Raw genomic sequence first — 16,143 nt, 5'->3', positions numbered from 1 at the left:
TAACCTTTGCCCTTATTCTCTCCTGTTTTGGTTACTTTACAGAAGTAATTGAGCTGAGTTCAGGAGAGGATGATGCCCTCCAAATTGTGGACAGCAGTGACTCTGGTAATGAAGGGGAGGAGGATGGCAGTGAAGAGAGCAGTGGCTCTCATGTGAATGATGCCTTAAATCAGTCAGATGCTCTGGGGCAAGTCATTGTCAACATCAATCATCCACCAAATGAGGAGGACATTTTCCTGGCTCCCCAGCTTGCACATGCAGTAAAACCTCATCAGGTAGGCTTTATTAGTCTTGAAAATGCAATGAATTCAGGCCAGCCTGCCTTGTAATCTCAGCAGAACTTCTTTGGTGAGCTCTGTGACCAGTCTGTTTGTGGTGGTGGCTGTTGTGGACAGTCAAATGGTAAGGACAAATTGAAGGAAGGCCAGAGCTATGTATAACTTCGGCTGTTGTTATCATCAGACCTTTGAGTATTTAGATGAACATTTAAAAAAATAAAATTATATTTATAAACAAACTAATCAACCCCAATTCAGATTCTCTGGCTACAAATAAATCTTGATTTATTGTTATATTCTCAGGAAGTTTTATGAGTATCTAAGAATATTGACTTTCTGAGCCTTCCTTAGATTAGAGTACTGTAGTGAACCTGAAACATCCCGTTTATATTGTCATGGTTTATGCAATCGCAATGTGCTTGCCATTCTCTAAATACATACCCATCTTGGTTTTTTTTCTCCCACCATTCTAATACCTTTTCTACTTTTCTGTCTAGATTGGTGGGATCCGATTCCTGTATGACAACTTGGTCGAGTCCTTGGAGAGATTTAAAACCAGCAGTGGATTTGGGTGTATTTTAGCACATAGCATGGGCCTGGGCAAGACCATACAGGTCATCTCTTTCTTGGATGTACTTTTTCGGCACACGGAGGCAAAGACTGTTCTTGCCATTGTACCTGTAAGTAGCCCACATGAAGGGCTGGCTGAGGGGCTTCCTTGCACTACTTCTTTACGTAGAGGAGATTGATTAGTGTCCCATCTCACGTCAAACTCTATCATATCCTTGCTCTTCTTCTCCCTCTTTCATTCCCTGTCTCCCTGAGTTTGCATGCTGTGATCTGCTCCTTCTGTCTGGGCACAGCTGGGTGTCATTCCCTATTCTCATTTCTGCTTTTCTACCCAGTGACTCAACTGGGTTTTTAATCCTTCCATGGCTAACTTTTTTCAGGTGAATACGCTCCAAAACTGGCTAGCAGAATTCAACATGTGGCTCCCAGCACCTGAAAACCTTCCTGCTGATTATAACTCCAAAGAGGTCCAGCCCCGCACCTTCAAAGTCCACATCCTGAATGATGAACACAAGTAGGTGCCAGTAAAAGCCCTTTTGAGGTCTTGGACTGCATCTTATGGAACTGTTACCAGAATTGCTGTTGCAGACTGTTTAGTTTGGGCTAATTCTGTGCCCTCGACTCCCAGATCTTTCCCACTCTGCATTTGTTGTGGATGTCATCTTGAGGGGAGGATTTTGGTACCTGGGAGAGATACACTGTCTCTTTCATTCAATATTTATCTTGTACTTCCTTCTCGCGCTGCTGACACACCTTTCTGTTCTTCCATGTATGCTGAGATCAGGAACCTAGTTCCAGAGACAGAGCTACTTCTGCGGAGAGAAGTGCTATGGATTGTTTGTGGTGGTACACTGCTAGTCCTGTCAGAGTCCTGGGATTCCTGAAGCATGTGCCCCCTATACTACGTGTCTCTTGTATTTTAAATGTGGGGTTTTCTTTTTCCTGAGATTTTTCACACACTTAGGGATTCCTCTACCCAACACTGACTTTCTGTAAATTGTATTCTACTTGAGGGATTCTGGCAAGTTATACAAAGCCTCCTTGTCCAGAAAGGATAGATCAGTGATTGCAGTTACAGCCTGGTGTGGAGTGTATTCTTGGCTCGTGGATCTCTGCTTCTTTCTGGGTTGTTTTTCTTGCATGGATCAGGACAGTGTAGTGATCCTAGGGAACTCTCAGTTCATCGGCTATTTTCATACACTTAGCTGTTGAGGTTTTCACCTCCTGAGTGGAATGCACTTTGAATCTGCTGATGCTATTCCAGCCATGTGTTTAGTATTGGATGGGATCTGGTGTGCTCTGGGAGGACTGAGTGAGGACAGTGTCTTCATCTGAATCAATTCTGAGCAGGCTAGTAGGGAAGGAATAATTGAGGGACACTAGCATTGGAAAAGACAACTATGTACATTAGCAGCTCGTTCTGAAAATGGTTTTTGCAGAGGCAGTCTCCTCAACAGCTCTTTAAAAAGGATGCTCTCAAGTTTGATATGCTTTCATACATGACAAACTTATACATCTCAGTTCCTGTAAGGATTTGTCATTCTCAACCCTGCTACCTGTGGCACATAAAAGGCTTTTTTCTTTTCCTCTGTACGGGATTGTCTCCTGAAGAGACTTCATTGTATTCCTCTGTCTGGTTTGATGTGAGGAAGTGCTTTAATTAATTGAACAGGTCCTTTTTCTCAGCAGACTACAATCCAGTGGTTCCAACTTAAATTGGAGAGAAAGTTTATTTGGTTTGTTTATGTGTTTTGCAGGACAACAGCTGCACGTGCAAAGGTGGTGAATGACTGGGTGATAGAGGGTGGTGTGCTGCTGATGGGATATGAGATGTACCGTCTCCTCTCACTGAAGAAGTCCTTTGCCACTGGCAGGAAGAAGAAAACAAAGAAACAAGCTGGCCCTGTCATTATTGACTTGGATGAGGAAGACCGGCAGCAAGAGCTTCTGAAAGGTGGGAGGCCAGTCCCTGGGAGAGAGTGTGATCCTGTTGTCCAGATGGCTATAAACTCTGGCAGCACAGGGAAACAACCTGTAACTTGCTTTTAGCATGCCTGACATGATCGAAGTTTGCTGGGCAGGATTGTGTCTTTGGAGACAGAAGGTTGTTGAACTTTGGTTGAGTCTTTCATTTCTTGCAATAGCTGCGAGTAAGCATGGAATTCAGTACACCGAACCTGGGGATTTGTCTGTGTGAGATTTGCCAGTCTGATCTGATGCAAGACACCCAACTTGATGCAATGCAGATCACTGAACAGAAATCAAGGGGCAGTCATGTGTGGTCATTACCACATTATGCTAAATCGGAGCTAGTGTCTAGTCGCATTTTATTTCCTGAATCAACCTTGCTTTCTGCCACCCGTGAATACTGCTTTTTTTGTCTTTCAGAGTTATCCCTCTTTTTCTTTTTGTGAGGTTGGTGACCATATAAAAGCAGAACTTTGTCTTATTCGTCCCTAACTAACACTTAATGTTCCTTGTCCCCAGGGATTGAGAAAGCTTTGTCTCGCCCTGGCCCAGATGTGGTTATTTGTGATGAGGGACACCGGATAAAGAACTGCCATGCCAGTACTTCGCAGGCCCTGAAGAACATCCGCTCCCGCCGGCGGGTGGTGCTGACTGGCTACCCGCTCCAGAACAACCTCATTGAGTATTGGTGCATGGTAGACTTTGTCCGACCTGACTTTCTAGGGTCACGGCAGGAATTCAGCAATATGTTTGAGCGCCCTATCCTGAATGGGCAGTGTATTGACAGCACCCCTCAAGATGTCCGTCTCATGAGGTATCGCAGTCATGTCCTGCATAGCCTACTGGAGGGCTTTGTGCAGCGGTGAGTCCACAAGAAGTTCTTAACGGTGTAGTCCGTGCAAACAGCTCCTTCATTTCAAATTAGCCTGCTTGTTTGCTGAGTTTATGCAGTACAGCTAATCATTCTGCCTTACAGAATCATAGAATCATTTAGGTTGGAAAACACCCTTAAGATCATCAAGTCCAACTGTTAACCTAACACTGCCAAGTCCACCACTAAACCCTGTCCCTAAGTGCCACGTCTACATGTCTTTTAAATGCCTCCAGGAATGGTGACTCAATCACTTCCCTGGGCAGCCTGTTGCGATGTTGACAACCCTTTGGGTGAAGAAATTTTTCCTAATATCCAATCTAAAGCTCCCCTGCTGCAACCTGAGGCTCTTTCCTCCCATCCTATGACTTGTTGATTGGGAGAAGAGACTGACACCCACCTCACTACAACCTCCTTTCGGGTAGTTGTAGAGAGCAGTAAGGTCTCCCCTCAGCCTCCTCTTCTCCAGACTGAACAACCCCAGTTCCCTCAGCCGCTCCTCATAGGATTTGTTCTCTCAATCCCTCACCAGCTTCCTTGCTTTTCTCTGGACACGCTCCAGCACCTCAATGTCTTTCTTGTAGTGAGGGGCCCAAAACCGAACACAGGATTCGAGGTGCGGCCTCCCAGTGCCGAGTACAAGGGGACAGTTGCTTCCCTACTCCTGCTGGCCACACTGTTTCTGATACAGGCCAGGATGCCATCGGCCGCCTTGGCCACCTGGGCACACTGCTGGCTCATATTCAGCTGCTGTCGACCAACACCCCCAGGTCCTTTTCCTCCGGGCAGCTTTCCAGCCACTCTTCCCCAAGCCTGTAGCGTTGCATGGGGTTGTTATGACCCAAGTGCAGGACCCGGCACTTGGCCTTGTTGAACCTCATACAATTGGCCTCGGCCCATCAACCCAGCTTCTTAGGCTTAAGTTTTAAACAGGTACCTTATCTGTCTTTGTGGGAGGATCTTAAGCATACAGAGAAAACCAAGAGTTGATTCTTAGGTTAGTAGCTCCATATTTCTCTCAGAATCTCTGTCTTGTTCAAACTGTCAACTGCAAAGTGGTCCTTATGGCTCTGTTTTGCCTTGGGGATAGAAGTAAAGTTGGTTTGCTTTGGTACCACAGACTCTGATAATGGAGAACAACACCTCTAACTGCACCAGAGTGACCTCAGGTTTATTTTGATGTCTTAATAGTTAATTTGGATGCGTACTTTTTGACATCCTCTACCCAAGGATCTGAAAGTGTTTCACGAACGCTCAGTTATGAAAAGTGACAGCATCTTCACCACTCTGGAAACAAATCAGCTTTGTTTCTCAGATGAGGGTTCTAAGATGCTGGACCAGTGATTCAGATAGTGTCTCAGTCATTGGCAGAGCTACAAGGAGACCTTAGGTCTTATTTCTGTTTTTCAGCTGCTATGGAAAACAGGACTTTCATCACCCTCTTAACACTGTGACCTGTGCTAGCAGATTGTAACATTTGAGATCTCTGTAATTGGCTTACAGTTGGTATTTGGCTGCAGGGATCGTACCTCGGAAGTGTCATGCATTAGAGAAGCATGCAACTAGAGGTCTTTCTCCCTGCAGCCAGGTGGGCAAGAAGTCAAAATCTTACCCTACAGGCAGCCGCAGAGAGATCAAATTGGGAAATTGCCTTCTCTCTATTTATCTCTCTTTCTTTATTTACTATGCAGGCGAGGCCACAATGTGCTGAAGGTTCAGCTCCCATCTAAGGAAGAACACGTCATTTTGGTACGTCTGTCAAAGATCCAGCGGGCCCTTTATACGGAGTTCATGAACCGATTCCGAGATGCGGGCAACAGTGGCTGGCTGGGACTGAACCCACTCAAAGCTTTCTGTGTCTGTTGTAAGGTAGGTTTTGGCAGGAGATGCAAAGAAATAGTCCAGTATGTAAGGGAAAGGCAGGAATGTGAGTCAAAACAGGAGGTAAAAGTGTGGTTGGCCAGGCACATTGTCTCTCTCCAGAGTGCCCTGCAATGGCCCAGCAGAATTGTTATCCCCACTTCCAGAACCTGGGTGCAGGGATGGTAAATGTCTTTTTCAAATTTGTGCAAGAAACCTGCAGCCATCAGCTGAACCAATACTGGGCTGATACCTTAACCATTACCTGCTGCAATGCAAACAAGCAGCTTCCTCTGCATTTGTGCTGTGTGGGGTGCACAGTGGCCTTCCGTTTTGTTCTCAAGGAAAGAATTTGGCAGTTTTAAAGTCGGGAGAGCCTTGGTTAAGATGGTTTATACCTTGTGTCTTGGCAGAGTCATGTTTTCTGTTTTCACTACCTTAATGCACTCAGACTGGTTTTCTCTGCAGTGCCTTACAGTTCCATGTGGGGATGGTGAGGAGATCATCAAAGTATTACTTCTTTCCTGTGCATAGCTGTCGGGGCTTTCAGTCCACAATCATTGGCAAGCAGCAGGCCAGTGCAGGCCTAACCACTTTCTTTTCTTACGTCTTCAGATCTGGAACCATCCAGATGTGTTGTATGAAGCTCTGCAAAAGGAGAATCTGGCAAACGAGCAGGATTTGGATGTGGATGACCTTGGCACAGCAAGTACTAATTCCCGCTGCCAGCCTCAGGGAATTAAAGTCAAAACAGAGAGTAATGCTTTGGCATCACCAGTTGGAGAAGCTACCAACAGCAAGTTCCTCCAGAGCGTTGGCTTCAACCCTTTTCAGGAGAGAGCAAATCAGGTCGTTACTTATGAGTGGGTGAGTACCACTGCTGGAAAACTTCATTTGGAGAGTTATGATAAACATAGGCTAGATACTTACTCTGAAAGACTGTACCTCTTTTTGTTAGGGCAGTTTTCTGAAGTAGCGCAAAGAAAAGACTGTTCTGTTTAACAGTTGGGGATTTCTCTTACATTTTCTCTGCCACAGAGCATCTTGATAAGCATGCCTGCATGGTGCTGGGTAGGGGTTTTGGGACTTTCATGAGGCAGGAGTGCAGGCAGCACTCTTTTATACCATTGTTTTCATCTGACCAAAAAGGCTGTGGACTTTGTTATTCTAAAAAAGGTGTTAGGGTGAAGTTTCATCTGGATAAGACTGTGGTAAATCTAGTGGGCTGGAGGAGAGGTCTTGAGATAGAATAGAGAGTCATGAGAGGTTAAGAGGATGCTCATTCATCCATACTCCAAGTAGTTTGTCATTTGGAGCTTCTGGAATGGGAGATAGCAGCAGTAGCTGGGAGTAACATTGTCACCTCGACTGTCTGTATGTATATAACCTCTCTGCAATGACTTATTTCTCTCACCTTGAGACAGGATTGTTGAACTAAACAGGGAATGAGCAACTCCACCTGTAATAGTCTCCCGTTTCTCGGTAGGCCAAAGACATCTTGTGTGATTACCAGACGGGAGTCTTGGAGAACTCACCCAAGATGGTGTTACTGTTCCACCTAATTGAGGAAAGCGTGAAGCTTGGAGACAAGATCTTGGTCTTCAGGTAAGCAGAGTATCAACAGCTGATCCTACAGTCACTAAATGCTGGAGTATTTGGACCCCTACTGGTACTAGGTGGTTGTTACATGGGGTGAGTGATGTGGCAGTTCCCCTTTTCTCCTTTGTTGTATTAGATCCCAGTTTTCCTCCATGGATTTTATACTTCTGCCACTATCAAGTTTACTAGTGAGAGGTGTGCTGCCACAAACAGGGTGTAACAACTGTCAGTGCTGTCATAGTTGGGGAAGAGTTCTGATACTCCACTTTTGCTGCTGTGGGTGCTTTCTCCTGAACAGAGATCTTGGTTTTGCAGCCAGAGCTTGTCCACCTTATCTGTCATTGAAGAGTTTTTGGCAAAGAGACCAATGCCGAGTCCTCCAGGCTCAGATGGAGGAGTTCACAACTGGGTCCGAAACATCAACTATTACAGTGAGTGCAGCCAATCCTCCTCTCTTTTGGTGTGACTCTGTTTGATCCTCTGTGATGGACTAATTCCTGAAAGTCACCCACCATCTTCTTGTAGTTGTCCCTGGGTGTGAAAATGCTCTTCTGAAGCATTCTTCTGATGAAGTCTCTTTCAGATTGTTCTTACTTTAGTTGCTTGGGAAGACAGTGTCAGTTTGATAGCAACTAACTGATAATTTCTAAATCCTCTTTTTGACATCTTACTCAGATATTAGACATCTTTAACATCTCACTTGCATACTAGGGCTTTTTTAAGTTGTAAAAGATACTTTTTGCTTCCTGTTTGGCTATTTTCTAGATCTTGCTTCCCAAACCAGAATCACCATGGAATGTTTTCACTAGCTCGGGGCTGTGAATTCCTCCTCCCCTCTTCCCCAGCTTTAAATTTTGTTCTGGCATGGGTTGTTGCTTTGTGTGGCTACTTTATAGGCCAGGGCTGAGAGGAGCGGTGGGTATGTTGTTCCTGATTTTTGCAGAGCTGCCAGAAGCAAGCTGCTGCTTGGGAACAGAGACATGATACCCCCCTGCACTCCTTTAGACCAGTACCCTCTGTGCTCAGATGCGGTCTATGGGGTTTTGCGAAAGGCTTTCACAATTTTGCTTTCTCTTGGTTCCTCGAGCTTCCAGCATACGTGAGGCCTTTGTGCCTGCTGCTCTTGCTTTCTGTCTGTCTTGCCTAATACGGAGCCTTAATGGGCCATATGTGTTGTAGCACTCCCAGTCTTGGCCTTGCCAAGCTGGAGTAATGTTTTGCTTGATCTTTCAGTTGAACAAATCCCAACCTGGCTGGCAGCATTGCGCCTGCCTGGCTGGGCAAATTAGAGGTACAGAGTGGTCCAGTTGAGGTCCTGGAGTGAATGACTTGAGGAAGACCTAGAACTGGTTGGGAACCAGTGCCAAAGCTCAGTGTTTGGGAAGTAGTTTTGTTCTGACGGGATTCCCCCAAACATACAGAGCTTTTAAATGTGTCCTTAATTTCCTTCTCAGGACTGGATGGCAGCACCTCTGCCTCAGAAAGGGAACGACTAATTAACCAATTCAATGATCCCAGCAACACCTCTGTTTGCCTTTTCCTTTTGTCCACACGGTAAGTTGGCTGCTCTGTTGTATGCATATGGGTTTTCAGTTCGTAACTTCCTTCGTAACGTGCTCTCAAGACTCTATGGGACGATAGTGCCATCTGCTTCTCAGTTCTCTAGAGGCATAGAATTTTAGCCTTAGCCCTCTGGAACAACTTAACAGCAGTCTTGGAAACCAAACATGGGTTTGAAGTTGCCTCTGTGACTGGAGGGAACTTTCCATAGACACCTCATGGACTCTTGGCTGTGATGGCTGTCCTGCCTAGAAGCTTTGAAAATTGGCCAAGGCAGCAATTTGAAATTTGCCTTTGATTTCCAGTGCTGGGTGTTTGGGTGTCAACCTCATTGGAGCAAACAGAGTGGTGGTGTTTGATGCTTCTTGGAATCCGTGCCATGACGCCCAGGCTGTGTGCCGAGTGTACCGCTATGGGCAGAAGAAGCCATGCCACATTTACAGACTGGTTTCTGATTACACCCTTGAGAAGAAGATCTATGACCGTCAGATCTCCAAGCAGGGCATGTCAGGTAAGTGTGGATGGACATGGCACTCCACTCTTGGCCTTCACTCCTTTTAGCTCCTTTAAGTCCTGTTTCTGTGGTTTTCATAACTTCTTTTTTTAAGGTTGAAAACCAGACAGCCAAAGAAGTGACAGAAACACTATCCTAGGGCTATGTTTGATGTTTATGAGCTGGCAGTGACATGAGACCCTGTAAGAAATTCATGGCAGAGCAGTAGGGGTTGTAGAGCCAGCATCCTGCAGCAGTGTTGTGCTACCAGTCCAATGCAGTGCCATTTACCTTCCCTGCTACTCTCCTGGCTGCTACAAGAGACTGGAGGCTTGGGGGCTGGTCATCCTGTTTTCCCCTGTGCCTGGGCATTACTTGTCTTAAACTGGGCATTACTTATTAAATAGCACGGTACCTCCATTTCTCCAGCAGCAGGAGAAGGACAATAGTGAAATTAAAATATATATTGATACCTTTGCTGATAGTGCTTGCTTAGGAGCCAAGAATAATTAATTCATTCCAGTTCTGACCTGTCCTTGTACCAAAAGTATCTTTTGTGCTGGCTTGTGCCAGCTGTCGAGCTGCTCTTACAGAGCATGCAGCTGAGGGTTATGGTGACCCAAAAAGAGTTCTGCTGCCTGCGTCCTTTGTCTCGAAACCCAACTCCAGAGGTGCAGCAGCCGAGTGTGATCGGCTCAGTATGCTGGCCTGGCTCCCAGGAGAGTCCTGGATATAGATGTTTTCTCCATGTGCTCCCATTTGCCCTGTTTGTAGAAAGGAATGTCCAAGGAAAACTTTTCAGGCTTTTGCGAGGGAGGGACTGTGGCTACTTCTCTGAGCTTTCGACTCAACAGGGTTCTGTAAATTTCAGCACCTGTTTATTAACTTGAGCATTTTTGGTGAGATTTGTGGGAGGGCATGTACTGATGTGGCTGCAGTTCTGTCCCAGGGCTTGTATGTTTTCAGCCTTGCAATGTGAGATGGGGCACCATCCGTAATTAGCTTCGTGTTCCTGCATGCCAGGAGCTCAGTGACCTGCACTGCATTGCTGTGCAGTCTGGAGCACAAGGCGTTTGTCAGACTGGCTTGGTCAAACAGGCTCATCTCTGAACATGGCTGATGATTTTTCTCCCTGCCCTAACATTTACAGAAGGCTTCTGAGGATTGTGCAGATTGCAAGGAGGGAGCTCTATTAGGACAGGAGTGTAGGAAGGGCAGCAGGCAGCAGTACCTGTCTCTTCCCTTCTCTGGTCACTCCGTTCCCTCTCTTTTCCAGATCGGGTGGTGGATGATTTGAACCCAGTGCTGAACTTCACCCGACGGGAGGTGGAGAACCTGCTGCATTTTGTGGAAGAGGAATCCGACCCTGCTCAGCTCTCCCTCAATCCAAGCAAAATGAAGGAGTCTGTTCTACAATTAGCCTGTCTCAAGTATCCTCACCTCATCACCAAGGTAAGACCAACCTGCTTCCTTGCTGGCACAGCACTGCACATGCAGGAGTAGATCTGGAGGAGTCTTGCTGTATGATGGGGACATGGTGGCAAGAAGGATGCATCTGTGTACTGGTGGGAATAGGTAAAAAATCCTGTAGAGAGGTCTCTAAGAGCCCTGCCCCTCCCTGCAATATATCCTACATATCCTACACATTTAGAGCCACCTCTGTCCTGGACAGGTTTGGGGGCAAGTTGTAGGGCACCCCTTTCTTCAACTTGGTGCTGTGCCAGGAAGGTGGCAATGGCATATCCCACCTTGCTGCCAGCTCTCTTCCTGGGATGGCTTTAAAAGAAAGCTGGGATAGCCAGCACTTGCCTGTGTTGTGAAGAATTTCACTGGTAGGGTGGTGCTGCAGAGGGGGCCTGTGGCCAGGTGCCATGGGGCTCTGGTGACTGTGTGACATCTTGGCAGGCTCTGTCCTTGCGCTCTTAGCCTGGCATTTGGCTCGTGGGTTTTGCTGTGTGCTCCTGGTAAACGATGGCCTTGGCTGGGCAGGCTTAGCGATGGTGAGCGATGGCTTAGCTGACTCTGTCACTCTTCCAGCTGAGCCTTGGTCACATCCACAGCGTTGCCCCACACATGCTTTGCCATGACCAGCTCTGCCTCCCAACTCCCCTCTTCCCTGCTCCAGCCTGGGATGGAGACAGCGCTGGTGCGGGGACCGGGTGGCTGCCATTTGGGGCATGTTGGTTCCCTCTTGTGGTGTGTTGGTGTCAAAACCTCAGTGCTGTGGGGTTGCAGGAGCCTTTTCAGCATGAGTCGCTGCTGATCGACCGGAAGGAGCACAAGCTGACCAAGGCAGAGAAGAAAGCAGCCAAGAAGAGCTATGAGGAGGAAAAGCGAGCATCCGTCCCCTACACCCGGCCGTCCTACGCACAGTATTACCCTGCCAGTGACCAGAGCCTGACGAACATCCCTGCCTTTAGTCAGAGGAACTGGTGAGTACCTGCTTCTTCCCCTTCTTCCTGTGCTGTAGACATGAAATGAGGGGGCAGAGGACGCTTAGCCCTGCAAGTGGGGGCACTGCATTTTCTTCTCTGATCTCTCGCTAGGCGACCAGCCCTCAAGGGTGAGGACAAGCCGGTGGCAAGTGTCCGCCCAGTTCAATCCACCCCCATTCCTATGATGCCCCGGCATGTCCCCATGGGCAGTGCAGGATCAACCTCAAGTTCCAACCCTGCTGTCAACTTCCCCATCAACTATCTACAGCGAGCTGGTGTCCTTGTGCAGAAGATTGTCACCACCACAGGTGAGTTGCTGGTGCTCACAGTGAATTGAGTTATGATGCCCATGGTGAATTGAGGAGCAGGCTGAGTTGTTGATGCCCACATGGGCTTGCGGGCAGATGGGCATCAGAGCCACTAATAGAGCCACTGATACTGCCTCTCTGCATTTGAGTGGTTCCCCTGTACCTGGAGGACTTTCCCTGCAGGTCTGCAAGGGGCATGGGCCTGGCGGTTTGTTGGGAGTGAGGTCCCCATGAGAGGGCCTGCAACACTGTCAGCATTTGTCTTTGTTGGGATAAGAAAGCCAGAGCTGCATGGCTTTTGCTTCCTCAGAGCCTCTGCTGCCTTCCTGTGCTGCTCAGAAATAAACCCAGGGCTTGCTTCTAGCACAGCGCATAGGAGAGACAACTGCGCTGCAAGCAAAGGGGTTCGATGGTGCACCTCCCCGCTCCTGACTGTGGCTGGCATGTAATTTCACGGACACTGTTCTGTTTCTTCCTCCACTGCCAGATATTGTGATTCCGGGTACAAACACATCCACTGATGTACAGGCAAGAATCAGTGCTGGCGAGAGCATCCACATCATCCGAGGGACAAAAGGTAAGTCTCTGTCTTGGTAAGACTTGTGGATAGGGTCCTAGCCAATGCTGATTGGCAAAGAAAAGGATGTAAAAGCATGAATCAGTCCCTTGAGAGGAAAAGGAACAAGAAGGGGAGCAGATCTGGACTTTGCAGTGGCTCTGTGGCGGCAGAGCACACTCTGTTGGGTGTGGTGTTACAGCTGACGCTTCAGGGCTATTGCAGCTGTGGCTGCTGCTGCCTCTGAGAGGAGCTGTTGAACTTTGTGGCTGGGTGTCTCAGTCTCACAACGCCCACTGCATGTGCTGGGGCAGCCAAACACTTCCCAGTGCTCCCAGAGCAAACTTAGTCCCAAGCATGAAGTTCCACATTTCCCACTGGCAGCACATTGGGAGGGGGTGAGCTCCAACCCAGGAAAGCTGCAAGGGTGGAAATGAGGAGTGAGGAAGGGGACAGAAGCCCCCCCACTGATCTCCCTGCATGTTCTGTGGGCCTGGTCTTACACAGCACTGCTGTCCTATTCCTGTCTGGGCAGCCTTGCAGGCTCATGGATCTAGGGTCCTAAGCTGAGACTGGAAACCGTGAATGAAGTTGTTCTGCCTCTGTTCCAGGGACGTACATACGGACCAGTGACGGGCGGATTTTTGCTATCCGGACCACTGGGAAGCCAAAGGGCAATGAAGACCGTCGGACAGCTGCCTCAGGTAGGGGCTTGCGAGCGCTGTGTGGGCCTTGCTCACGTGCTTTCCTACCCAAGTGTCTGGGGCAGTGTTGCCTGGCCACCTTCCATCACACCTGTGTTCAGAGCTGACCCCACAATCTTCCAATGATAACCCCACCTTCCTTTACACTGTTGCTTCTGGGCCCCCAGGTTTTTCTCCAAGGTTGTCTTTCTCACCTGCTCCATCTCCTTGTTTCCAGGCTCCCAGAGCTCTTCGCTGGAGTCCACAAGCAATGGCAGACACAGTGCCTCATCACCACAGCTCCCCAGTGCAGAGGAGCTCACTCGGCCCATATCCCCCGACAGCCCTGAGATCATCAGCGAGCTGCAGCAGTACGCAGAGGCAGCAGCTGCCCGGGAGTCCCGGCACAGCTCTCCCAGCACCAACACAACGCAAGGCCACACTGCTCGCACAGACAACGCGCCCGGCTTAGCAGCCCGAGGAGCTGAGCAGCGCGTGGGGATTCACTGCATGGCTCCCTCTGCGTCTTCAGCCCTGCCGGCCACCAGCCAGCACGTCGATGCCCACTCGGTGTTGGACTTACGGGGCAACAAGCGCAAGTCGACCTCGCCGTCGGCTCCAGAGGAGCAAGCCCGCAGGCAGCAGAAGAAGCGCCAGTTGCCATCGTCTGTGCAGCCGTACGAACACGGGTACCCCGTCTCTGGTGGGTTCGCCATGCCTCCTGTCTCTTTAAACCACAACCTAACCCATCCATTTGCCTCCCAACCAGGAAACTCCTTGTACATGGGCACTGGCTCCTCTTATTACCAGCTGCCCAATTTACTCCCAGACCCTCATCTGGTGTTCCCTGTGACTACTGACCCTCTGCTGACAGCCGGCACCGCCAGCTCTTCTGCTGCTACCTCAGCCACCGCCAGCGTCCCCTCATTCATGCTAAACCCTTCTCTGACGGGGGTGCTGCCCAATTACTCTCTTCCCTTCACGCAGTCACTCCTGCCCGAGCCCAGGATGTTTGCTCCTTTCCCAGCCCCCGTCTTAACTAGCAGCCTTCCCAGGAGCATGGCATCTGCCTACCCTGGCTACATGTCCCCTCACTCGGGCTACCCGGCCGGGGGCCTCCTTCGGTCCCAGGTGCCTCAGTTTGAACCCCAGGAGGTCCCAGAGGTGGGATGCAGCTCTAATGACGAGGACAAAGACGACGATGTTATAGAGATCACAGGGAAATAATGGGCCCAGCTCCTGCTCGGTCTCGGCTCCGCCAGGAGGCAAAAGTTGCAGGACCTTTTTTGGGAGTCAGGATTTCCCCTCTGGGCCACGGCAGCGGGTGGAGAAGGATGCGAAGGGTGTGGAGTGGGGGCTGTTTTGTTCTTTTTGTTTTGTTTTGTTGTTTTTTAGCTGTCAAGGATCTGAATTGTATTAGGGGCTGGGAGATGGGAGGGGGATAGTAGTGGACCTGCGAGGGCCGGGGGAGCAAGAGCCAGGGGAGGAGGGAAGCAGCAACGCAAACCATAGGAGTGCCTCCCTCCCACGCTCTGTCTGTCTGTCTGTCTCTGTTCTCTGTCTTGTCTGGAAGGGGGAGGCTTGGTGTTGCGAGTCACTGCCCTTCTCAGGCCTGGAGGCACGGGCTTGACCACTGGCAGGGCCGAGCTCCCTCTCACATGAACTGCCTTATCTGTGAACTTCTCTCACTCCGGGAGGTGTGGGCCCGGGGGGGCAACTCCAGCAGAGGTGGGGGATGAAGCATTTTTACCGGGGAGGGAGTGGGGGGACTTCTACGTTGTATATGTTGGGGCGGGGGATTGATGTAAGAAAGAAAAAAAAGAAAAAAAAAAAAAGAAACAAAACACCCCACAAACAATTTGTCATCCTCTTCAAATTCACGTGAAACTAGTGTGAGGGTTCCAGGCAGCCTCCTGCCGCAGCAAGGAGGGCAGGGCTCTGGTGGGGGGCTCCCCCAGGCCCTTTCTGGAGGGTCCTGTCCTCCCCTGGGGCCTTCTGGAGGGTCCCATCCAAGGTAGGTTGGTCCTGTGGTTCTGATGCCAGCTGTGTGTGCCAGATGAGTGGAGCAATCCCAGACATCTTGGTGACCGTCGGAGGGGAATCCTGGTGACTTCCCCAGCTCCGCGGCCCTGCCAGGCTGTGTGAAGGCCACATCTCGCCCCGCCATGGCCCACCAGATCGGGGGGTAGGCGGGCTCGCTGCTGGTTCTGCACTGCACCAGGCGGTGGAGGCGGTTGGGAGGGGACAGTGGACCCAGTGCCAGTTGCTGTTGAATCTGTGATTGGAGCGACTTCCCCCTGCACAGAATCTCTACATTAATTTATTTCATGAAGGCGTAATATTTATTGTTTGGGGGACTCTTCCTTTCTACTTTTAAATTAATTTCCATATTAAAAAAAATAAAATGCTGGCCTCCATCATGCAGTGGGTGCTTGTTGGGTTGTCTGTGTGGGGAGAAGCAGCCGGTTGACCAAAGCATAGTGTAGAAGCAAGGCCAGCTGCGGAGATTGCCTGTAGCTGACCTGTGTTGCATTGGCTGGATGTGCCCCATCGGGGGATCGTGCCAGAGCAGGGAGGAGCGGCTCTGGGTGTTCTGCAGCTGGAGGGTGGATGGAGTCCTCTTGCCATGTTGGGGTGGGTGGAGAGGCACGTGTGGAAGCCTCCTGCGCTCGTTCCCAGTGAGGAGGAGAGCTGTGAGGCATGCAGAGTTGGGAAGGCAGAGTTCCTGCTGGGGAAGCGCTTTTCCCCACGCAGGGAGCGGCACTCAGCCCAGCCCTGCTCTGCCACACGCATGCAGAGGCTGGCCCTCGTCCCGACAGCGAACACGCTGGCTGCTCGCCTCAGTGCCACGGCTCCTAAGGACAGGCTGGGCTACCCAAGCGCAGCTGGACTTGGTGTGTGTGACTGTGTGTGTGAACGTGTTAGGATGGAGAATTGAAATCTGGGAACCTCCGTGTCACAG

General features: G+C 49.6%; 1 protein-coding gene across 1 annotated transcript in view; it reads left to right on the top strand.

Moving 5' to 3' along the window:
- The window catches only part of RAD54L2 (RAD54 like 2), a 44,004-nt gene extending 29,436 nt beyond the window's left edge, over window positions 1–14,568 (top strand). Inside the window, exons 6-22 of the mRNA XM_059823166.1 lie at window positions 43–275; window positions 776–958; window positions 1,229–1,362; window positions 2,606–2,802; window positions 3,336–3,678; window positions 5,379–5,556; window positions 6,163–6,414; window positions 7,034–7,152; window positions 7,462–7,577; window positions 8,601–8,700; window positions 9,012–9,217; window positions 10,476–10,651; window positions 11,435–11,631; window positions 11,746–11,942; window positions 12,430–12,519; window positions 13,110–13,202; window positions 13,420–14,568. Of these exons, the coding sequence (XP_059679149.1) occupies window positions 43–275; window positions 776–958; window positions 1,229–1,362; window positions 2,606–2,802; window positions 3,336–3,678; window positions 5,379–5,556; window positions 6,163–6,414; window positions 7,034–7,152; window positions 7,462–7,577; window positions 8,601–8,700; window positions 9,012–9,217; window positions 10,476–10,651; window positions 11,435–11,631; window positions 11,746–11,942; window positions 12,430–12,519; window positions 13,110–13,202; window positions 13,420–14,408 (3,803 nt within the window). The 3' untranslated portion in view covers window positions 14,409–14,568. The remainder of the gene's footprint in view (window positions 1–42; window positions 276–775; window positions 959–1,228; window positions 1,363–2,605; window positions 2,803–3,335; window positions 3,679–5,378; window positions 5,557–6,162; window positions 6,415–7,033; window positions 7,153–7,461; window positions 7,578–8,600; window positions 8,701–9,011; window positions 9,218–10,475; window positions 10,652–11,434; window positions 11,632–11,745; window positions 11,943–12,429; window positions 12,520–13,109; window positions 13,203–13,419) is intronic.
- The last annotated feature ends 1,575 nt before the right edge of the window (window positions 14,569–16,143 follow it).

The sequence above is a fragment of the Gavia stellata genome, chromosome 12 (assembly GCF_030936135.1).
Source record: "Gavia stellata isolate bGavSte3 chromosome 12, bGavSte3.hap2, whole genome shotgun sequence".
Classification (NCBI taxonomy): Eukaryota; Metazoa; Chordata; class Aves; order Gaviiformes; family Gaviidae; genus Gavia; species Gavia stellata.
The sequence above is the reverse complement of the archived record's forward strand: the minus strand, read 5'-3'. Positions and strand labels throughout refer to the sequence as shown.